Source organism: Pezoporus wallicus, unplaced genomic scaffold, assembly GCF_028554395.1.
Source record: "Pezoporus wallicus isolate ANWC-B61680 ecotype Strahan unplaced genomic scaffold, APGP_CSIRO_Pwel_v1 contig_7545, whole genome shotgun sequence".
In the NCBI taxonomy this organism is placed as follows: domain Eukaryota; kingdom Metazoa; phylum Chordata; class Aves; order Psittaciformes; family Psittacidae; genus Pezoporus; species Pezoporus wallicus.
This window is the reverse complement of record NW_026642398.1, coordinates 2,189,846-2,215,552: the sequence shown is the minus strand read 5'-3', so window position 1 is coordinate 2,215,552 and position 25,707 is coordinate 2,189,846. Positions and strand designations below refer to the sequence as shown.

At 38.4% G+C, this 25,707-nt stretch overlaps 1 protein-coding gene across 2 annotated transcripts in view; it reads right to left on the bottom strand.

The window, feature by feature from the left end:
- Nucleotides 1-25,707, bottom strand: part of TRAPPC9 (trafficking protein particle complex subunit 9) — a 493,542-nt gene that overhangs the window by 232,151 nt on the left and 235,684 nt on the right. For both annotated transcript variants that reach the window (XM_057429748.1, XM_057429749.1), the window contains one exon: nucleotides 25,057-25,147. In XM_057429748.1, the coding sequence (XP_057285731.1) occupies nucleotides 25,057-25,147 (91 nt within the window). The remainder of the gene's footprint in view (nucleotides 1-25,056; nucleotides 25,148-25,707) is intronic.

Here is a 25,707-nt window from a genome sequence, read left to right as displayed (position 1 = left end):
CACTGATGTGTAAATAAAGACACTGGAAGCAATTCCATGTAGAAAAATATTTGCTTTGCTTATTAATCAGGAATATTGCCAGAAGCAAAATATAGTTCCATAGTTTTAGTTTAATTTCAATACTGGTGTGAAAGTCACACGTTATTAAACCCTGAATAGGCTACATTGTTCTGACCAATCATTTTCTAAGCTTTATTTACCATTATTCATTCCTACTGCATTTTAAGCCACTTTCATGAGTCATTCACTAGTTAAACCAGGAGACTGCGAGACTGAGCTTCCCACTATATTACTGTCTTATTCCGTAGCCTGAGGCAAAGTAATGATCTTTTCTCAGTCTGTCTATATGTAATATGCACATTATGCTTCTCACAGGGATATGATTCTCTCACTGATGAGAAAAAACATTTCAGTGCTCTCAGGAAAATAGCATCATAAATTCACAAGAGGTAAGCACCAGCGTGAAAACAACTGTCTTCACATACCAGTGCAGTTGGATGCTTTCAAAGTTACAACAAACTTTTTACCTGGAATACACCATTCTCCAGTATCCAGCTCTCCAAAGCTTTATGGCTGAAAAATAAATACATAAAATCAGCTTCTCAAGTCAGCTTCCAGCATCATTAACATAATGTTGGCTAAGAAAGAAAAGCCAGAAGTTCACCCTGCCCTCAGAGAAAGATACCCATTTGACTGTTTAAGGACTTCCCGAGCTAGAAGGGATGAGATCTTCATTCCATGAACCCTGAGAGAGAACGGGAACTGCAAGACTTGGGTTCTGACAGCTCAGGAGGACAACACAAGCCAAGAAAAATGAAGGAGATGCTGGAGGTCATGTTAGCGTAAGCTGAGTTGGAAAGCTGACATGGGAAAAAAGAGTTCAGAGAAGGAACCAGATGAAATGCTGAAGATAGGATTTGTTTCTGCAGTAATACAGACTTGCTCATTTAAAATGCCACTGGAGACTTGGTCAGCAATGCATTTGCAGAAACCAATAATGTTGTTTCTTCAGATATATACAGTATGAAGGAGGAGCTCTAGCAGTTCTGCAAGAGAATTTTGCAACACTTCCTTCAGGGAACGAGTTAGAAACTTAAGCTATCAAAGGGGCTATTTGATTATGTACTCACGTTTCTAGCTCCTATGTCACTATGTTCTTAGATGCAATGCATGATGTCCCACATTAGACATCTTCATAGGCTTTGGCTCCTTCACATCATACCATGAATTTAAAAATCAGTTTGCATTATTCACTGCACATTTCCTAGACTCAAAGTTATTGAGTGAAAAGGCAAAATTATTTTGTCATCTTCAACTTTTACCCCACAGGCATAGATTGGTTGTTTTAGAAGTCACATGCACTGATTGAGGTGGTCCCTTCAGAAGTGGCTAGGAACCTTTCAGAAGAAACTTTTTTTGGCCTACTGTAACATAAATTGGCAGAAACACAGTTTTCCCTGATGAAGTCTTGGCTTATTTATCTATGTTTATGTTGAACATAAAACAGAAAAACTGTGTGAATTAACACAGCAAATACATGTTTCCATGTAGTTACTTAGGCCTCTGTATGGAACAAGCCTGTAGGTGTATTTATGCAGCAAACAAATTATATACGTGGGCAGACAATAGCAACAGTGCCTTTTATCACACCTTATCTGTATTTCTGGCTTGTCAACCACACACAAGTCAGAATCTTGAACAAAGAAGATTTTACACTGAGACCTACTCATTTAATTGACAGCAAGAACAACAAAGTTTTTTTCCAGAAATGTTTTACCCTTAAGGGTATCCCAATTTAGCTTTTGTTAACATAAATTGCACTGGATTCCAAATGCTGAAATGCTACATAGAAAGAGACACAGTCAGACAAGGCTACTTGTAGCTCTTAGTTCACAGATTCATAGAATAGTTTAGGTTGGAAAAGACCTTTAAGATCAGCGAGTCCAACCTTTAATTCCTTACAAATCTTGAATGGCACCCAATCACAAGTAGGAAACTGCAGCAAAAATGTGTCTTAAGATTCTTGCAGAGGTTCACCAGAGCTTTAAACAGACAATGAAACAAGTCAGTAGTTACACTTACCGTCTACTAGCAGCAAGTTACTAGGTACACATAAAATACTTCCACTTAACAAACAGGACTGGAATCACAAGTCATCACAGGCATTACGGAGACAGTAATAGCATTGACAAGACTCCCAAAATGAGCTAAACTTAGTACTTCATTTTCATTTGAACTGGATCTACAGCGTAGGATCTGTTTATACAATAAAGTCACAGATTAGCTCAAGTAAATAAACTGAAATGTCCAGATACTGCTCCGTACCAGACAAAAAAGTGCAGCTGAAATGAACAGATAGACTCTCCTATGTACATACAGTTTTACACACATCTCTCAAAGCGACTCAATACTCTCTAATAACAACCCTTGATAGTTCAGTTGTTGTGAGGAGATTTAAACCGAGCTTCCAAAACAAAACCTTCAGCTGTGTCAGGAATCATTAATCTTTTTATACAGTAACCAGGAGCCAAATACATTTTGGGATGACCGACTGCAAATAAAAGGACTTGCAGGGCCATCACATATGCTTGGGGCATTGCTACAAAATGCACTATAGGTATATAAGGGCAGAACCAGGTCACAATTCCAGATTTCATAAAATTGATCAGGTTTCAAATCAGAGGCAATCGCATAATAAACCTCCAACCCTGACAAGTAAAAAGATAAAAATTCCTCTTGGTTAACAACAAATCTAGAGAAGAATTAAACTTATCTAGAGGTATTAAAGACAACAGGAAGGGATTCTACAGGTACATAGCAAATAAAAAACAGACTAGGGAGAATGTAGGCCCCCTCAGGAAGCTCTCAGGAGAACTGGCTACACAGGATTTGGAGAAGGCTGAGGTTCTGAATGACTTCTTTGCCTCGGTCTTCACTGGAAAAGGCTCTGACCAAACCACCCAAGTCTTGGAAGGCAGATGCGGGGACTGTGAGAATGAAGACCTTGGACCCACTGTAGGAGAGGAACTGGTTCGAGACCATCTTAAAAATCTGAACGTGCACAAGTCCATGGGTCCTGATGAGATCCATCCGCGGGTCCTGAAGGAGCTGGCAAATGAAGTTGCGAAGCCCGTGGCCATCATATTTGAGAAATCATGGCAGTCAGGTGAAGTTCCCAATGATGGGAAAAAGGGAAATATAACCCCCATTTTCAAGAAGGGGAAAATGGATGAGCCAGGGAATTACAGAGCAGTCAGTCTCACCTCTGTGCCTGGCAAAATCTTGGAGCAGATTCTCCTGGAAGCCATGCTGAGGCGCATGAGAAACAACAAGGTGCTTGGTGACAGCCAGCATGGCTTCACTAAGGGGAAATCCTGCCTGACCAATCTGGGGGCCTTCTATGATGGGGCTACAGAACTGATGGACAGGAGTAGAGCAGTTGATGTCATCTACCTGGACTTGTGCAAAGCGTTCGACACTGTCGCACACAACATCCTTGTCTCTAAATTGGAGCGACATCAATTTGATGGATGGACCACTCGGTGGATAAAGAACTGGCTGGATGGCCGCACACAAAGAGTTGTGGTCAATGGCTCAATGTCCAGCTGGAGACCAGTAACGAGTGGTGTCCCTCAGGGATCGGTGTTGGGACCGGTCTTGTTCAACATCTTTGTCGCTGCCATGGACAGTGGGATTGAGTGCACCCTCAGCAAGTTTGCCGATGACACCAAGCTGTGTGGTTCGGTTGATACCCTGGAGGGAAGGAATGCCATCCGGAGGGACCTCGACACGCTTGTGAGGTGGGCTGATGCCAACCTCATGAAATTTAACCATGCCAAATGCAAGGTCCTACACCTGGGTTGGAGCAATCCCAGGCACAGCTACAGGTTGGGCAGAGAAGAGATTCAGAGCAGCCCTGTGGAGAAGGACTTGGGGGTGCTGCTCAATGAGAAAATGAACATGAGCCAGCTTCAGTGTGCGCTTGCAGCCCAGAAAACCAACCGTATCCTGGGCTGCATCAAAAGGAGCGTGACCAGCAGGTCCAAGGAGGTGATCCTGCCCCTCTACTCTGCTCTTGTGAGAACTCACCTGGAGTATTGTGTGCAGTTCTGGTGTCCTCAACATAAAAAGGACATGGAACTGTTGGAACAAGTCCAGAGGAGGCCACGAGGATGATCAGGGGACTGGAGCACCTCCTGTATGAAGACAGGCTGAGGAAGTTGGGGGTGTTCAGCCTGGAGAAGAGAAGGCTGCGTGGAGACCTCCTAGCAGCCTTCCAGTATCTGAAGGGGGGCCTATAAGGATGCTGGGGAGGGAATTTTTGTTAGAGACTGTAGTGACAGGACAAGGGGTAAGGGGTTAAAACTTAAACAGGGGAAGTTTAGGTTGGATATAAGGAAGAAGTTCTTTCCTGTTAGGGTGGTGAGGCACTGGAATATGTTGTGAATGCTCCATCCCTGGCAGTGCTCAAGACCAGGTTGGACAAGGCCTTGGGTGATATGATTTAGCGTAAGGTGTCCCTGCCCACAGCAGGGGGGCTGGAACTAGATGATCTTAAGGTCCTTTCCAACCCTAACTATTCTATGAATCTAAGAATATACGAGTCTCAGATACAGCAGAAAGGAGAACATATAAAACCTCTCTCACAAAAAAAAACCCTTTTCAGAGATCAGCAATTACAGGCAAGTTTTTTGTCTTCACTACAGATACAGCTTTGACATTTCCACTCTCTCACAGAAACTATGTGTTTAAAGTATGAAACCAGTACAAGGCTGCTGCACGTTCATGGAATCCATGTCAATAAAGGGTGTCATGTCTACTATGTAATTATTTTTAACCTATTTCTGTCCATGGAAGAGATCCAGGGGACAATTTCATGAAAACAAAGTGTTTCAGTAACTGACTTGCACTGAATTTTAGAAGTTGAATGTCAGTAGGTACCAAAATTTACCAGCCTTCAACTTCATGCCCAGGCACAACCAAGCAGGACCATTAGCCTAAAAGACTCCAAATGAGCTGCCTCTGGTTTTAGTAACCAAAGCCACCAACGGTAAAAAAAACTTTGTTTTTCCCAAGAATGTCTGGTTAATAAAGCAAATTAGGTAGCACATGAACAGCTCACTGTGAAAAACGCAACTGCATAGTGTCATAGTGACTGCAAAATTGCAACCACCATTAAAGTAACAAAAGCTGGTCTAAGCCCAAATAAGAATTAGTCTAAGAAAGTAAGAGAGAACGCAGCACAGACAGACAACCTACATGGGATGTCACAGGACTAGAGAGTATTAGAAGCATCAAGATTAACTAGGGAAGTTGAGAAAAATCCAAATTTACATCCAGATTTCCACAACACTCTAGTAGCTACAACAGCAAAATCTACGTGTTTTCATACACAATCAGCAACAATCGATTTAAAAACTATTTATCCATCTGGAACCTAGAACTTCCTTTTTTTCTCCCACAAACACCATGACCACTTCTACAGTCCATGAAAAAATAACTTATTAATTTGAAGTGAAAGTCATGGATCATTAATTTATGTATTTTTATCATATTCGCTGCTGATTCCTTCTGTTCTAGCAGTTATAGAAAGAAAAACACATCCTGAATTCTTTGAGAGAAATCTATGTGCTACCATCAAAATCACAGGAATTTCCAGTTCTCCCAACATCTTAAATCCATCACTTACGTTTATAAAGTATCTCTTTCATTAAGAAAGCGTGTATACATACACATCATGAAGCCAAGCACTCAGAATACATTTCTCCACTCCATATGCTATGTGCATATCTCACATATAAGCAACAACCTCCCAAGACAGTGATAAGGCCCAGGTACTGTTCTATTTCCAGTCATGCATATTTGATGATAACAAAGTAATAAAACAAAAAAAATTATCCTGGCATCACAGGACCTGAAGCTCTGAGGAGCTGATACCAATGTAGGCTTAAAGAGTTAAAGCAAGGATGGACCAAGCCCATTGAATGGCATCAGGAGAGCTTTTGACAGCCCCTTCTTAGGTCATTCTCTTCCACGTGACAACTGCCTATTCATGCAGGCTTCCTCCTACATAACTGAGTATCTCTCCACATACCATCCCTGTTCCTCATTGCCTTCCTCAGACTTGTTTTGGGTTTCATACGATGGGAAGCTAAAGGAAGAGCTCATCACCTCAGCTGTAAGGAGGAGAAGCTCCTATTCCCCCAATTCTGCCCACCCATGGCTCCTCACAGCATAAGCCAGCTGCTCCTCTGCCTCAGCACTCAGCACCCTGTTACAGGCATTAAGAAAGTGTGCATATATACATACAGGCATGCTGATCAACCTCCTAACCTGACCACCCCCCACAGTAAAAACAAACACAAGAGAAACTACTCTTGTAGTAGAAGTGACAGAGCCAGAAATACACAGACTTCTTCCATGTAAGACTGAGAGATGAGAGATAATGGGACTAAGCAACATGCGTTGGGCTTTATAGGAACAAGCCATTAATGTCTTTTCTTAAAGCCACAACCTCCCTTTCTCTGTCATGCCCCTCGGCCAATGCCCATTTACCTAAATCTCACTCAATTACTAAATAAAATAATTGCAGAATCTCTTCAGTGTCTCCAATTCTTTTCTGACAATCCTTCAGTTTTACGTTTATTTATGTATGAGATCCTAAGGACAGGAGCTCCCTATTAATGTGTGCTAACTGCATTTTGCTGCCTGGCTGCACTCTAGGAGACAGAGCAACTAAGTTATATTCACAGTCAAATACTGCCTATACAAAAAACTTGGAAAAGACAGCGTTAAAAACTGGTTTGGGTATGCAGAAAGAGTAAAATTAGAATAATTTCCTGATGTGAAGGAACCTGTTTCAACAGGTATTGTGATAATGTACTCCATGTGTCAAAAAAGATGAACAACCTCCAGCAGCAAGACCTTGAAGAAATTCTTAGAGGCGAAGTACAGTTAATCTCACTATAACCTGAGAAGAAAGTGTAGCTAACAGTGTATTATTTTACTCATACTTTTCCTACGCTACATAATGTTTGGTGAGTAAAAAGGGTGACATAGCAGCTTATTATTATTAAAATATGATGAGAGCGCCTCTGTCTCCCCAAGCAGCACAAAACTCCAGACTCATATCCTCTGAAAAATCTTTTCATTTTTATAAGCCACCTGTCAACAGGCCATTTCTTCCCTGCCTTTCCTTTGATCACAGAGCTCTAATTTTCTCAATGTGGCAATTAAGCTTTTTTCCCCCGATTTTTATATGAAGATATTAGAAAATCCTCTGAAGCTTTCACATTGCACACTCAACTAATATATGCAGCCTTGTACTCCTGTAATTATCTCTTTTTTCCCCCTCCTTTCTCCCTTCTCCCTTTCACATATCATCTATCATACCCTGTTTTAAAAGGACCACATGATCTTTTTTGTGCTTGCTAAGTACCTATCCAATGTGCTACAAGCTGTCCTGTAGCAGATATAATCACCACCACCCACAATTCTGTTCCTCAAATTACCAATAGAAATCTCCATGCTCTTTTTTCTTCCTTGGCAAACTACACGTTGATATTATGTCTCCCGTTCATGAAGTACGCTGCTAAGAAAATGAATGGTGTAGATGTCAAGCAGAACAGCATGTACTTAAAATTCTTTGCTATTTCAGCAGATTGCCTTTTGCTTGCATTGGGTCTTATCTTCTTTAATAGTAAAAAAAAAAAACTTTCCTAGAATGACTCTTTTGACGAATAGGTATTGAGATAGTCTTTGGGAAAATAAAATCATTCACTTAAGAAGTAGAACATTTAATGTGATTGGATACATCATCCTACCCCAAGTATTCATTTCATGCACAAAATCCTTTTGATGCTTTATACCTTTAGTGTCACAATAAAGAAATCTTCTTATTACTGAAGAATGATAAGAGAGTAAACAGCAGCTGTGTGATAGCACTGATGTAGCAGAACATATCCCCGCGAGGATTCTTGACCTTTCAGCCTCGGTTTTCAATGCTGCAGCTAAAAATATCTTTTCTCCACTGACAAACATTACAGCTACATGCTGCAGAATAGCAATGAGGAGCTTTATGCTCTAATGGCTTTACTATAAATAGAATCCTTTCAATGCTAAAAGCTCTTCATTAAAAGGATTAGCGACTACAGCAGACAACAAGAAGAACCGATACCAAACCTCAGGCTTTGTAGCACAAGCTGATTTTAAATTTACTAGATTTAAGATTTCCAAAGTAACTGTGTAATTTGGAGAGTAAAACAGAATGAAAAAGAACTCCCTCCTCCCCCATGCAACATTTTGGAGAGCTGTCTTTGATATAAAATTAATAGTTTGAGGAATCAGCTTCCTCGTATTCTCATTTTCTCCAGTTCAATGCCAAATTGACTATATAATGCAATGTCAAGATGAAGTACAAAGTCACAACAAAACTGATGTCAGTACTTGAGCATAATAAATGATCAGTTATCTGCAAGAGCAGAAAAATCTTCTTTCCTGCCCAGTTTAAGATAGGGAAGCAAATTCTCACAAGGCTGGGCTAGGGCTCTGCCATGCCCAGCTCTACTGCAGGAAGTCACTCTCAATGCCTCAAGTAGGAGGGTGACAAAGTCAGGGATGACAAGCAGACAAGAAGAATGGGAATCCTACTTAACCGTTTCAGGATAAACACTTAATAAAGCCAGTGTCAAGAGGTTACTTTGGCAAATACAACATTAGACTGATGTCTCACAAATACCGTGCCATGGGAAAAAGACCGGAGAGAAGATGTAAATTAAAGCAGAAATAAGGAGCATTTTAAAAGTGATGAGTAATCCTGATAGTGAAAGACGGACTAGGAAGTCAGAAACTTTGAGGAAGAAGACAAATATTACCTGCCACACATGAGATAAATTGACCATCTACAAATATTAGGAATAATAAGCTTGTCGAGTGCCCTGTTAACAAAAAGCATTCAAAGCTTTTTGAACTTCACCGATAAAAATTGCAGTGGATGTGCAGTGAATAAATGAAATGCAACACCCTCCAAGACTAATTGTATTTGGAGACATACAGTAACCCTGCACAGCCACCGTGAAAACAAACTATTTCATTCTCAGATGCAGCTTAGTTGCTTCCATCCTAGCCTGGACTATCAAATCATCATCCAATGAATGCCTACAACTAGCAGTGCTTACAATTAGCCTTATAAATAGCCTACTACATATTCTAAGTACTAGTCAGCCCTGGGCACATACAAGGAAGATTTCAGTCTCTAACAGAAGGGTATTTCTTGCAGCATCTTGGCATACATGTGGAAATATTACTTCAAAATGCCCCAAAACACGCTACTAAAACAAAAATGCGATCAGAGAATATGAACTGAAAGACTGGAGGGTATAGAACCACTGAATCCAGAACCTAGTGGTGAGGCACTGGAATGGGTTGCCCAAGGAGGTTGTGAATGCTCCATCCCTGGCAGCGTTCAAGGCCAGGTTGGATGAAGCCTTGGGTGGCATGGTTTAGTGTGAGGTGTCCCTGCCCATGGCAGGGGGGTTGGAACTGGATGATCTTAAGGTCCTTTCCAACCCTAACTGTTCTATGATTCTAACACCAGGTTGGAAGGGACATCAAAGGATCATATGCTCCAACCCTTCTTTGCTAAAACACAGTCTAGACAAGATAGCCCAGCACCCTGTCCAGTATATGAAGCCTTTAAACCATTGAGGTTATTAAAGAAAGAAACATCTGTCTATGGATCCATTCTGTGTTTTTAATTGACAAAACAGTGCACTCTCTGACTGCCCACCAAAGAATTACACTCATGGTCCTCTGACTTTTTTTCTCTGTGGTTCTGCTATTGTGTTTTTGCTTTGGCATTTTAAACTTGCAGAAGGCATGGTTTTGATTAGTTGGAGCTAATGGCTCATTTAACTATAGTATGGGTTTTCCTCTTTTATATTTGTTTATTGTTAAGAGAACAGAAATTTTATCAAACCAACCCAATTCAGATTACCAAAATAACCAAGGATGGCTTTTTCCCCTCTGACATTTTAATAAATGGCAAATTTTGATTCCCTGCAAAATTTGCTAATATGCAGAACTACGTATTTTTTTCATTTAAATTAGAGGATTTGCTACTAACATGCCATATGCTGTGTGATATGTTTAACAGAATGTTACACTTCTAATTGCATACCAATCAAGGGCTCATATTTTCCAACAATTAGCAGGGTAAAGTATAAATTTTCTAGTGTTGTCGGTGCTTTCAGGCATCCAACAGAGCCTACAATATTTTAATCCACACATCTTTAAAATCACAAACATGATTTGGCTTCAGGAAGAGACACACAGGAGACTGAAAAGGAGAGGATGGAAAGAGAGGAGAATGAAAGATGCACTTCTACTGATGGCACCATCCTCTCAACTTCCCAGGTTTTCCCATAAAACCTGTAAGATACTGAACCCCAGAAATGGGATAGAGATCTCAGGTGGGGTTTTATGGGAGTTGGGTTTTGTGGGGTCAAGGTGGTAATCAATGTATATCTATTTCTAATGCCTTGACCTTCTATAGTGAGGTTTCTCTGCTAATAGGAGCTGAAAGGAAGAAGTATGAATCTATTTCTGACATCTTTAGGATCTTACAGAAGGAGCTCATATGAACATCTGAAAATCACCCAGTTTCATGGGCAAGCCTATGAAAATGAATATTCTATATTCTTGCCAATTATAGCTAGTTTGAATGACAGATGGAAATGGAAAAATCAAGGAACAGCTCTATAAGTAAATCTTGATAACTTCCACTTTGTTAGGCAGTAGAAGGTATCCAATCCTGATCTTCTCCATACAACTTTGGAAAGTTTCAAAGACATTTTATGCTGACATTAGCTTACTTTTTATTTGTATCTATTAACTTACTTGCTGATATTCAAATTTCACTAACAAGTGATGAGTCTTCCTATCATACCATTTATTATTTATGATTGAGCAGGAGTGAGCTACTTAATAAACAGCAAGATGACTCGGATTCATTTTAATCCCTGTTTCAAAATAGGAAGAATCCCAAATGACTTTTCACCCAGACATTATTGCACAGGAATAAAATTTTACTGAACAAAATATTTCCTTGTGTTTACTTCACTGTTTGCAAACTTTAATAAATTCACTTTGCCATCAGAATATGAATTAATGACAATTAAAGGCTGTCTAATCACTGCTTATAAAGACAGTTTTAATTTGCTATTAATTGCCAGATACTGTGCACTCAAATTTAATTTATAGTGAAATGCTCAAGGCAATTCCACTTTAGCTCTGAAAATAGTTGAACCTGCACTTCCATCTCCTGCTTCTTCCGTGTTATCTCAGAGCTCAGAAAAGCCCTTTATATAGAAGCCTCTCTAGATTTTAGCACGTCAGGAAAAGCACAGGAGTCAACACTACAGTATTTCAGTTTAAAGTTTCTTCCCAAAGGTACTTCAAAGACTTTATTACTTCAAGTTTCTGTATAAATAGTACTATTCAGCAGTACTACCCAATGGTATCCAAAGGACTGGCATACTGGGATTATGCATATTATTAGGTTGAACTTTAATGATAACCAAAAATAACTGATCAAGGGTCACATTTGGAATCTGTGTAACTGAGAAACATTCACTATCCCATACGGAATACAGTGAGTTTCTAATTAGAAGAGTAAACTATAATGTGAGTTAAGGTGAAGTCACAGACAACCTGCTTCAAAAATCCAGTGAAGCAACACTTTAGTCCGTACCTGCAGACAGCAAAAACTGAATAAAATGTAGTTCCTGCTCTGAATCAAATCTCTGGATTTCTGTAATGCTTTGGTCCCTTCCTCATTAAATTTAGACCTGTAGCAATATTCTGCTGAGTTCATACCATTGAACTCAACTTAATTTGACTGAAGGGTTGCTGATTATTATGGCACACTCTATGGCAAAAGAACAGCTCCACAGACAGAAACTCCAGATGAAAGATGGAGGTAAATGCCATCTGTGGGGTTTTACGTAAATTAGGTATTAGGACTGGATTACTACCAAGTTGTCAGCACTGATGCAATACAAACAATACTTTAAAAGGGAACAAGAAGGATTAAGAATGATGCCATACAGTATGTCAGAGCTGTTCGTAATCTCACACAATACATTGCCTAAGAAACAATTTATTACAAGAACAGAAAGAAACCCATGAAGGTTGGCTCTGCATGATGATCAAGTAGTTGGATTTTTCCACTTTCTCAAAATAACAGACGAATTTCATTGTCTGCCACTGCATCTTTTGAAGAACATCTTCCAGATTATCATCCCCAACCTCTATTACAAGCTGCCTCTCCTATCAGGCATGTATCACTACATGTCACAGTCCTTGTTTCCTCTGCTCATTTTCACTTGACTGAATTATGCACAGCTTTCTGAACAGACCTCCTGTACCAAAACTATGTACTCTGACAGCCAGAAAGCCAAAACGATTTCTCACACGCAAACAATCTTTTATTGTCTCACTTTCATTCCTTTTTTCCTGTGATTCTAGACTATTTTTTACCTTTGCATAGTATCTACTGCTTTTGCAGAGATTTCTGAGTATTACTAGCTCCAAGGAACTGTGTGAACTGCACTAAGACCTCCCAAAAAGACAGTAAGTGAAAGAGAATATTCACATACTGAAGAAGCATTTTCTGATGGGTCCACTGTGCTCAGTAGCCACGAACCATGCAGCTGCTCACCTTACTTATCCTCCACAACAGGAGAGGGGAAGAAGATGGGGTGAGAAAGCTCACAGGCAGAGGTAAAGGTAGGGAGATCACTTACCAGGTACTGTCACAATCAAAACGGACTCAACTGGAAGAAAACTAAACTTACTGTCAATTAAAATAGATTTAGATGTTAAAAAAGCTAAACCAGAAGTTAAAACACCTTCCTGTCCCCTTCCCAAGCCCACAGTCCCCACTTCTCTCCCAACCCCTCTCCCCGAGGTGCAGGGGTGCGGATGGGGTCGCGCTCATCCCAGCACATCCCCTCTCGCCCACAGCTCCCTCCTCACCCCTGCTCCAACGCGAGTCCTTCCCCACCTGCACCCTTCAGGGACCCCCGTTCCAGCCAGGGCTCTGCAGGGCTGCAGCCCCTGCAGGAAATCCCCCCCTGCTGCGGCGTGGGGCCCTCCCCGGGCTGCAGGGGAGGTCTCTGCTCAACATCTTGACATGGACGCCCCATATGCTTTGATCCCCGAGCTTTTGTGCTTGCATGTGGTGAAAACTGTAATTATTGTGCAATGAAAACTAACCTAAACTGGGAATTTCAGGGTTTCCTAAAAACTGTTGAATTTCCAGTTAGCAGCATCAAAGGATGCTACGAGAAACACACTGACTCCACCACATTCATAAGGACAACACAAGTCACCTGGATGGACAAATGTCACTCTGTCAGTCAGAATACAAGCCTAGATAATAGGAAAAAAAGCTGTTATATGTCTGACCATTTAGTGACTGAGCTGCAGGCAGGCATCAATCCAATTCTTACTAGACAGCTACCCAGGTGCAGGGTTTACAGCCACAAATGGATGCTTTTCTCAGCATCAGGGCAAATGACAGCAGGAAGCAATCCTTTTCTTCAGAAAATATCTTCTATAGCAACATCAGCACAGCCAGGGGAATGTCACAGGCCTGACAAATATGACAACATTCCAGCTGCTCAGAGAAATGACTTCCAAAGTCATGTGGAAGATCCTTCTTACTCTTTGCTAAGAAGGACTTCAAGCAATGAAAGAAACCTAAAAACACAGGAATTTCACATCACTAAACTGTACTCTATTAGAAGTATTACAGATGCTTCCTCATGACATTAATCCCTGTCAAAAATAAGGCCTGATTAGTAGTAAAATAATGACTTTACTATCAGTCATGGCATTGAGTACCTGAAGTTTGAAATTTAATCAAAATTTACTTATAGTTTTTATGGTTTAATTATTTTGTATTTTCTCATACTGATTCCTTTATTATCAACCCTAAACATTCAAGATATTGCTAGAGATACATGAGAGATACAGCAGCAACTTGCTAAACAGTATGTGGTAGCCAGACACCAACAAAATTCACATTAGTCATAATACATTAACATTGATATGAGCCAGAAAGTTTAATAAGCTGGATTTAGTCCATCATTGCCTGTTTCAAACTAGTGTTTGTGAGAAAGACAATGTTGGTTTCAAATCAACAAAATTATAGTGAATATTTAGCATTTCACTGAATAGTTGATTCATAAAGGAGTATAAATGAACTTGAAAATGAAAGCACAGATTTATTTTATTCAGGTAAAGACCATTAAGGATCCTCGTCAGAAGTAAAGCTATGGAAGATCTAAGCATGTCATGCTGATCAAAGAAAACAGAAAACACTTTACAACAGACACAGACAAAAGCTACTGAGATAATTGTGGGGTGGACAATAAAATAGCTCTATGCTATCAAGAAGACTTCAAGGGGTAGTCCTGACTGTGGTACACAAAAGAAAGAGCAAGAGTAAAAAAAAGGCAAACATCAGAGACTGAGAGAAGCTATTTAAACTAAAGAACAATATTGACATGAGAACAAAAGGGCTGGAAATGAGTCACAAATAAATTTAATCTTGAAATTCCTATCCACAGCAAGCTTCTCGGATGGAGCTCAGGAAGTTTACAAAAGGCTTTCCAAACAAAATTACACTGAGACACCTCCTGCAGTCTACTTCTGAATTAAATAACATAAAGATGTGCATCCCATGGTATGAGATTAATTTAAACCAATACATAGACAATACAAACCACTAACTATTAAGTACCCATAAACAGAAATAACTTCCTTCAAATATGGCCTTTTAACACAAAAAGTTCATAAGTAGCAAAAAGTGAGCACATTGCTGATTAATACCTTCATCAGGAACAGATGTTCAAAACTCACTGGTTGCTCCAGCAAGTTATACAAAATTATAGTCACTAGGAAACCAGAAGTCATATTACCTCTTTAACAGCAAAGTTCAGGATGTTCACTCTGACCGAGAGCTGTTCACTGAGCTTATTTTCACCCAAATCTCAAACCTTAGATCGTTTCTCATTCATTTTTAACTTTCTTTGCCTCATTATCACAATTTGGCTATTTTGTTAGTGAGAGAAACCTGCAAGTTTTCTTTCTGGAAGTGAAGCATATATGGGGAAAAGTTTGATGGTAAATCAAGAGGTGATGCAGTTATGGGGATTTAAAGGCCATGAAGAAGCCCACTAGGCAAGACAGTGTGGACACCCATTCCCACGGAGTCAACTCCTATTTTGGGGGTGTATACACAGGCCCAATTTCCTGAGCAGAATGAAGGAAATACAATTACATCTCATTTCAAACAAGGGCTCTGACTCCAAGCAGCCTGCCTTACAGGTGCAAAGTCATGTTTTACCCACCCAGTCTACTGGTACGAGCTATGAGTAAGGCAAAGCCCAAGCCAGATCTGAGCTGCTGATCCCCCCACTCCGCAGTGCTGTAGCTGGAGTCTGGAACTTGTGTGCAGCATAAAACCAACTCTGAGACTTCATGTTCCACTAAAACCAATTTACTAAATGCTCCTACTGCTGGGAGCCCGGTTGGAAGACTCCCAGACAGAATCGTTCAGGGCTGGAGGCACCCATTTCTGCTCTGAAATCTCTGATTTATGATCTCCAAAAATTTTAGCAGCTGGGTTTTTTCTTCAGCTCGAACAACCCAACACCATCGTTCACTCAGATAACGGACACTTGACCATTCATCAAAGTACAGAAATGCAATTATCCCTTAACACTTCTTTTAGTTATTGAGGATTGCTGCTGCTGCTCTTTTTTGCTTTCCTGAAGTTTTCACATGAGGCAACCAATTATTTCTCTCTGTGTAATTCCAGACTGCTGGGGCATTTTACACATTCTATATACCACTAACATTTCCAATTAAAATTCTTCCTTATTTCATCTCTTGTGTCTGACCTCAGTATGAGAGTTCTGTAACAGCTCTGTACATGTCTGTAACTTTTTCTAGTGTATCCATAGGTAATCAGAAGTGATAGTAAAGTAAGCCCAAATTTCTGCTTAACAAGGAAAATGATGCTAAAATAAAAAGTCTAAGCTCACTACTGAGTGTACAGGATCAATAAGCACACGCAATCGCAGCTTAGGAACGATTTTCTGTGTGACTGGCTTCCTTTGTAATCAAATCATGCTTCAAATCAGTCAAATGAAATTAACTTCCTGCTGGTCTAAAACCGTACAACCTTTCTTTTATAAAAGATAGTTTCTGATTGCTTAATACAGAGGTCTGAGGTACAAAATAAAAACACAAGTAAAATCAAGTTCTGATGTTGTTTTACCAAACGGACAATGGGGAGAAGAAAAAGCCTATGAAAAATCACTGAATGGAGACAAAAAATCAGGCTAAAAATTAGATTATTAGCTGACAATATTGAGAGAGGGAGACTAAAAAGGAAAAAAAGAGATAACGTGAAAGACAGTACTTCAGTCCAAGCTTACGTTTCTTCACACAAACCTTTCTGTTCTGGTCTGTGCTTGTACTGTTGAGGTTTTGACCATTGGAAGCTATTAATTTTAGTATTATGTGGCTTATTGAGGTGGATTTATGTTATTAATTCACTTTTGCTTCCTGGATGAAATAAAGGATTACTTCAGAATGAACACTGAAAATTAAACCATCTTCCCTTCCCTCAAAATGTCTTTCCTAGAGAACTTCTACTGATGATAGGTCACACTGACCTTAACTGACGAGTCAAAACACAGGGTGTGCGGGGAGAACACATGTAAATGCTTGGAAGACCTTGCTTCTAGTAAAATACACAATTGAATGGAAAACTTTCCATTTAACTTGATTAACTACCACCTTTAAACTACAACAGAGTACATTTGCACTCTTACAGAAAAGACGTAATGGCACAGCCAAATGACACCCTTTATTAGTGAAAAACAGTCTGATCCAAAGTACAACATAGTCAGTGAAAAGACTGCTTTCATTTACAACATTCATGGCATTCAGTTCCAAGCAAATGCATGATTTTTCCAAGTGAAACAAAACAAAAGCTGAAAAATGTCAGAAGCCAGATAAGAAAGGCTCAGCGCATACGTTCTGGAATAATGCCTCTCTTCTCGCTTACTGCCCGCAACCAATTACACACTGAACCTGTCCTACATTGGCTATTCAGAATATTCCTCCACTACAATTAGCATATTTTCCATTTCTCATTCTCTACGCACTTAAGTATACAATTCGTTTAATTGCTGGGCAATTAAAATCCTGCCTGATCAAAGCATCTTTCTTTCCTCTCTTGTTAATACACACATTTCCTCATCTTTTTTCCTCCTTTCTTTTTTTTCAATTGTCCACAAGCTGAATCATATTTTTCTAAAATTTTATTCAAATGCCATCTTCAGTGTCCATCAAAGGAATAGAAATCTATTTCTCTGCAGATTCAGTGATACTTTTCACCAACTGCCTTACAAGACAGCCTTTTTGTCTTTTCAATCTTCTTCCTTACAATTATCTCCACAGCTCTTTTTGAACATGTAACCCATTTTCATAATAATTTGGATGTTCAGTTAATCTATTACTCAATTTACTCCCAACAATACCTACAAAATTAAGTACCTTGCACAACTATGCAACAATTTATCATCATTAGGGTGTTCTTCAATCCCCTGCTAAGGCCCAACTGAAATGTCACAAGCAGCATCCCTATAAAGGAGAAAAACTGCACAGCTTTTTTCCTTTTTTTTAATCATTATTAAAAAAAAAAAAAACACAATGGGTTTGTAAATGAGATATTAAAAACAAGGTCACTTACTCAATGTAACAAAATGTATTAGGCACATGTTCCTGAATCAAGGTTGAATGAGTTAATTTTTCTCCTACCGCAATGTCCTGTTTTTCTCCTTTCTGTATCAGATTATACACCATTATTTAGTACCTTCCTCTCCATCGGTATTTTTGCTGTAATTTTGTGTTGAAAACTTTAATAGTCTTTAAAAAAAAAAATCTAGACTATCTATTAACAGACAGTTTCTATTCAGTATGTTCTTATGCCAAAAGTTGCCCTACTTCAGGAAATTTTTCCCCCTTTTTGAGACCCAGTCCTCTGATGGATTCCTGGAGATCATTCAACCCTTGAGTTTGCTAGATAAAGGAAACGTACTTCAGAGATACTGCGACTTAACACAAGTAAGGCTGTAGATGTTTAAGTATTGCACACAGAAATTACAGATTTACTCAGCTTTTGAGAACTGATCTAATTTTATTCAGTGTAATAACTCTCTAGCATAAACCCAACACTAAGTCTTCATTTCTTGACCAAAAGTTTTCCAATTACTTAAGACACCTGAACTTCCAGCAGATTTCTGTGTTACCAGTCTCAGAGCAGATAACCTGCTTTTCTGGACTAAATTTTTCCATTTAATTTATGGTACTATGGTAAATTTATGGGATTTGAGACTATTGAAAGATTATAAGAAAAACAAGGAGAGACTTTCCTGTCTCTACGACAGATGTCTACAGATGTCTCTACTATCATCACTACAGAGGATTCTCCTGTCATCTGTAGTGACAGGAAAAAAGGCAGAGGTTTTAAACTGAAAGATGGTAGGTTTAGATTGGACATCAGAAAGAATTCTTTTACAATGAGGGTAGGGATACAATGGGATAGGCTGTTCAGAAAAACTGGATGTACTGTCACTGGAAGTGTTCAAAGTCAGGTTAGGTGGGGCTTTGTGCAACCTAACCTAGTGTCCTAGATGTCCTTGCCCATGGCAGGGGTGTGCATTAGGTGATTCCTGAAAGTCCCTTCCACCCCAAATCATTCTGTGACTTTATGTAGTATACTGCTTGATCTCTTTTTGGAGAGATGGTGGTGCTCATCTTTGAGCCATCAGCATGTTTCATCAGTTTATTCTTCCCCCTCATATTTGCTTTTCTTTTTTCTTTTTAAGCAAAAATCAGTAACTATTTCCATTGATGAAACTGGTCCTAGACCCATGGACAACTCCATTATTATTTATCACTCTATTTTCACTGCTTTATTAGATATGCAGGATCTGCAGCTTCAACTACCAATTCTTTCAGAAACCTGCTAAGAAGTAACCACTGGCACACTACCCAACCTGTCTCAAGCTCCCTGAGTTTTCAGAAGAGGTTTTGGCAATTTATTTTCACTTTAGCATGCTTTCTATATTCTTAGCATCTTTTCTTTGAAATCACAACTGATCTGGTTATATCTAAAACCTTTTCTCCACAAGATTTTTTTCCTTTCAGTTTACAGTAACCAAGGCTTTGGTAGGAATTAGAAACAACAGCTGATTCAAAATATACCACACAATAGCATGTTTTGACATGCAAGAACATTATTCATGTGCCAGATGCCCTAGTTTTATCAAGTTAGTCCATTTTTTCAATGTACTACCCTAGTCGCTTAACACTTCCCAGTAAGTAAAGCATTTTGCTTGTTTGACATTGCCAAAATATCCTCCAAAACAGCCTGCACACAAGCTGTTGAGATATGAAAGTGTTCCCACCTCTCTTGCATCTTAAAAATCAAAATGAAAAACCTGAAGATTTTACTAAAAGTGGATAGTAAAGGTTGGTTACCTAGTAAAATCCATTTACCACCACATTGCTCCTTGATTTCAGTCTTCCCATGAATCAGACTGGTTCTCTACCTTATGAACAGCTTACTCTTCAGATTTTCTGGCTAATACTTTTGGTTTCATCTTTCTAATGATGATAATAGCCAGACTACTGTAATTCTAAAATAGAAATTAAAGAATATTTCAGTTTCATGAATGAACAGATAACATTCAACATTTTTCTGCAGGGCAGACCTTCATATACCCTGCTGATGTCTCCACATTTCCAAGCTTCGCTCTATATAATCTACGTGGTCATTGGATGGCCTATGAGGGGTTTCTTTATGAAAAGAGAATGTAAAACTACCTCCTTACAGTTCCCTATTAAAACTAGTCTTTGACCAAACAGCCAAGACAGCCTTGGAATTTAAAACATTGGGCAAGAGCAATACTCTAGGACTGCCTGGACTAAAGCAAAACTGTTACCAGTGATCATGTCTGCAGATGTCTGGCTTTTTTTAACTAGGTCCTTGGGGAGAAACAAGCTGTCAGGGTGTCAAGGCAGCATCCAAAACACAGGTTTAGAGATGCATCATTTCCTCATCTGCTTACCGACAGGTACTTTAAAATATTTTCCTCTGTGTTCAGGACGCAGTGATTTGACACTGCCCCAATCCCTAACAGTTAATCACGGAAATTGTGGAGAGCAAGATTTAATTATGGTCTAAGGTCAGATTGGAAAATGCAAAATAAAATGGGTGAGTAGTTTCAGTAATTTTAAGATCCATGAAAGATACAAGCTGTGAAAATTGATTCTGATTTGACGCTAAAACCCACGATGGATTATTAAGAGAATTCATTTTAAAAGTAATGCTTCCATAAGATCCATGGTGAACCTTATCCAGACAGATGTCCAAAACAAGCTGTCGTGAGCCACATGCTCATAAAACACTTCAAAATACCTCTTCTATTGTTTCAAATTACCTGTGAGGGACAATTTAAAACCACCTTTCATATATGAGGTTTGAGTTTTCTCTAAGTACAATATGTCTACATGATGCAGGTAGACACACAATACAGTCTGAACCCTTATAATCCAGACAGAATGCAGCAGCAGTTTTCCCTTTACTTGCATACTAGAAAATTAAATGCACTGCATTGTGAAAAGGGATCCGTAATTAATTTAAACATTACAACCTGTCTTGAAATCCATCTTTATTATAAAGGAAGAAGAGAAGAATGAAAGAAATGAGTGAATGAAATAAAATAATGAAGCCTAAAACCTTTTTTGGGACTTTTCCCATGGTGAAGCTTGACAAATAAATGTTTCTTAGAATATTACAGCAAATACCCTTAGAGTTTATGTATAATCAGTGATTTTCAGTTATTCAATTAGTTTCTATAAAGAAAGAAAAGTATTTTCCTGTTATACTAAAACATTTAGCACTTTTAGGTGGTTACAGTTCTGAATTTGTGTGTCAAATTTCTCTAATATATCATCACTCATATATATATGACAATCATCAAGAAAAGCTGTTTGTACTTTGTGGCTGCAGGCAGTGAAAGAAGTTAAACATGCAAAGTGTTGAGAACCTCTTGCTCAAGAGGTGCTTCTCATTTGAATGTAAGAACATCCTGAGTCCAGCCTACTCCAGGTTAAATCAACAGTTCATTTCAAACTCAGTGTATTTCAAGTTCAATAGCCCCATTTTGTGTGCAGAATTTATACCTATGATAGCTTTGCTATGAAATGCAGAAGAGTACCATCAAACTGTTAAGTGTTCAGCCTCAGAATTCTGCTTGCTTGCAAAACCTAGCAACATAAATCAAATAACGACTGAGAAAATACTGCACAGCCAGCATCTACAAATACCTCCATCTGATCGTTTTTGAATCTAACCACGGAACTTGCACGACAGATGCCTTTGAAGAGTCTTGGTTCTCCTCATTAAACTTTGCAGGCAATGTTTTCTTGATTTGATGATATTAATATATTCACCTTAAAACCACATTTATTCCTACACTTGGTTTGTTGCCCAGCAGTAAAAAGAAAATATGTCATAACTTGTAAAGAACATTGAACTTGGTGATGTTGAGCAAGATTATGTTTTTCAATTACATGTGATTTACTAATGGACATTACAGACAACTTCATTTTACAGAGATGCCCTAAATCTTAAAATCATTTTTAACAACGTATTAAGAACTCTCACTCTAGCCTTTGACATATTTTCTTTTTTATGATTCCTCATGTTTTAAGTACTTCTCTCTTCCCCAGTCATTTAATTATATGAAATCACAACCAACAGTGTTCACTAAGAGTCAGTTTTTTTCCCTCTGACAACCTTCAGAGCTGACTTCTTACCCTCAGACCAAAACTTCAGTGCCACTTTTAATTCTACTCTTTGCCTTGCATTTCACGAATAAAAACCAGGATTGTCAAATTTACATGAAAAACTATTTCAATAAGCTTTTATAATTTTAGAAATGTAATATTAAATATAATATGAATTAAATATGTCATATTTAAAGGGAATTTTGAAGTCCAGCTTTTATAAATTTGAAGAAGAGGCAGTAATTTTTTTTAATCAAAACCCTGTTAAATATTCATCTGCGTTTCACTGTGAGCACTTATAATAGAGTAAACCTTTCAATGGAACCATCAGTATAGCAAAAATCCTGAATAATCATAGAATCAATTCTATTGCATAAAACTAAGGCAAAATTTTCACCCAATATATGCAAAGATTATATTACTATGATGGCTGGTAGTAAAGGGTTCATATTAAGATGCAATCTACTCTTAGCATACAAAAAACAAAACTCAAAGCAAAGCAAGGTTGTGACTACAAACAGTGTGATGACTAAGAGAAAAAAAAAACTAGCTGACACTACAATATTATGGCATTTTTTAAGTACCTTCTTATCAATGACATCAAAATACTGGATGAGGCTGGATGAGAAATTAAAATCTGTAAACTACTGTCTTATCAATTATAATATATATGTTTACAGTTCTCTCTTAGTAGAAATATTAACAGTCAAAGAACTTTTAAGATAGCTTGCAAATGTTTATGTCATTATTGGCACTTGGGATAGATCACTACCACTGAAAGAGCTTATTCTTACACGACAGTTCAGGTCAATCACATCAAAATATCAAGAAAAAAGCCAGAGAAAAAAACAGGACTCACATCTTAGATGATTAGAAACACATAACACTTTTCCATGCCTATAAGAACTGAATAGGAAATATATTCTAGCACCAAAAGACAATTTAAACTCTGAAAGGTAGTATGTCACATTGTCTAAATACATGCGTACACAAACACACACTCTTGATTAGCCAGACGTTCCAACAACTCCTTATTACTACTCCCACATACTGAACTGAAAAAAACAACCTTTTAATTCCTCCTCCATCCCACACATTAATAAAACCAAATTAGCCTGTATTGCCATGGTACCACTTTCTGGAAGGACTGCAGTAGCTCTTCTCATGATGAGTGCAGGTGGGGCTACCAGGCTACAACACTGTGAAATCAACTTGCAAAGATTTAAGTGCTGAATATTTGAAATTATGGTTCATTAAAAGAAATTAAAATTTCTCCAATTTTTTTTTTTTTCTGTTTTCAAGTTGAATAAGGCATTTCATCAAAATGTCCTCTTCAATAATCTCTGCAGTGCTACATCTTCTACGTTGACATATTTTTTGTGTTATACAAAGCACTCTATTAATAGCATTTTCAGAGAGAGAAAATATTAGAATAAAAAAATACAGCAGATTTCATCAAAAACAGCATTTTCTGCCACCAGAACATTCCGAAAAGAAAATATACATAAGTTGTTGAAAACCGAGTATTTGGTATCCCATAGGATCCCACTTTCTCTTTATTTAATGCAGAAAATTAACATTTAAGGCACAACCAGCCAAGAGATTGTGCTTCAAAAGATTCTGAATTTATGAGGCAGAGAATATCACAGTGTTGGTGGCATTCATACATTCTGAACACTAAAGTAACCAGAATTCTTTAACCAAATTAAGCAACAGCCTGAGAAATTACCAACTCCATGGATAATCAGATTTTATTGTGAATCAGAGCTACGTACATGTTTTTCAACTAGTGCATCAGAGTACCTATGAATATTGTCATTTAGACAAGAATACTGGATACAATCTTACGATTCTAAAAGCCTCTTTTACTAAGAAAATAGTGGAATTTGGCATTAGAAAGAAAATTAAAAAAAGAAGAAACCCAAGGAAACTGAAGGAGAAAGAAAGTACGGTTTTCATCCTTAATGCTATCTACCATGCAGAAGTGCCAAGGGAAGGTTCTCAAACACAGAGCCCAGGTTACAAACCTGCTGAAGGTCAACACTGCTCTGCAGAACTCAACTCTCAAGTGACCTCTCTGAGCTCAACAACACACATCTGACACAAACCGCTTGTCTCACAGATGAAGACCGGGGCAATCTTAGCCAAGGCCAGTCATACAAGCAAGTGCTACCAAATCCTTGAATCCTCTGAGGAACAGAGGCCAAATAAGCATGAGTTCAGAGACAGTTTCAAATGTTTACAACAAGCAACTTCAAACCATCAGTTTTATCTTCTCACCTATAAACAATGTGCTTATAAATTTTAACATATGAGTTGACAGTGGTCCACTGGGGTTGAAAAAACCTCAAGCATTTAAGAGTAAACAAATACTAGAGTTAGGGGTGATTTTAGTTTTACCAGTTAATGAAGACAACAGTGATTGTTCCTTAAAATTGGCCTTCCCCTCGGACATCAAATTAATTAAAATATGAGTATAAACTGATGAACTGGGGACTTTTTCTGAAACTTGTAACTGACACAGAAGTGTTAGGGATAAAACATCCCGTGTTCTAAAGGCTCTGAATATCCTTGATAAGAACGTCAACAGAAGTCACATTATTGCGACTCTTCGAAATCAAATTTATTCAATATTTCATCATTGGAACATCATTCTAAATGTGAAACTGTTCTTCTCCACTACACAGCTTATCAACCTTTTCTGTACCTAAAATTTTGCAAATGCAAATGGATCATTGTAAGAAATACACCAAAACATATATTACAATTCCGTATGAAAATGCTTTAAGAAATTACTTTAAAAACACACACTGTCAGGGAAAGGGAAGATGTAAGTAGTGGCCATTTCTCATACAATACAAGGACTGCAAATTACACAAAGAAGTGCGTACTCAGGTTTCAGATTTACTCTCACTGAACAGTGATACTTAAAATAAAATAGACACCAATTTTGGGTTTATCTTCAGCTAAGTAACATATCCCAGTGAAAATACAATTCCCAGCAAATTCTCATGTATCATAGATTGTCAGTAAATGAAAACATTATTATTCTCATTGTGCAAAAATTACAAGCCAGCATCTCCTCTAAAAAGATCATCAACAGATTTTGACACTACTCACCCCACTGGAGGGGAGCCAACTGTAGATTCTCCAGGACCAGTTGATTAAGGACGCCTTCCACACTTGCTTCCCCTTCACGTTTCAAGGAAGGGTAAATTGGAGTTAAGGAAAATTTTGTTTCAGAGAGAAAAAGAGCATGTGATACCTACAACTTTTATTATTGCATATTAAAACTGCAAGCTAGCAATTCCGTAAAGGCTAATGTTACAGATTTGGTTTATTAACCCATGAACTGACTAACAATAATAATTAGAGAAACTGATATCTTCAGAATATAAAATTTAATTCCACTGAGAACCATTAAATATGAAAATGCAAAAGTAAAATGTACTTGAACCACAGTAAAACACAAGGGGAGAAAAGTCTGGAAGCTGTAAAAATGAAGAACCTGTCACAACGTGGTGCAAGATCACAGTTCAAAATGACATAGTAAGAGCAATCTCAAAATAAAAGGATAAAATTTAATAGGGCAATAGGAAAAAAAGCACAAATGGGGCAAGGATAACTTCTTATACTGGCTCAGTGCCACTTCTGTGTAGGTACAAGGGACAATAGACAATGCAGCAACAATGTCGATATCGAGGGCAAATGTCACACCAGAATCACACACGCACACAACCTGCAAGCTTCCCTTTCTACTCGCTCCTGTAT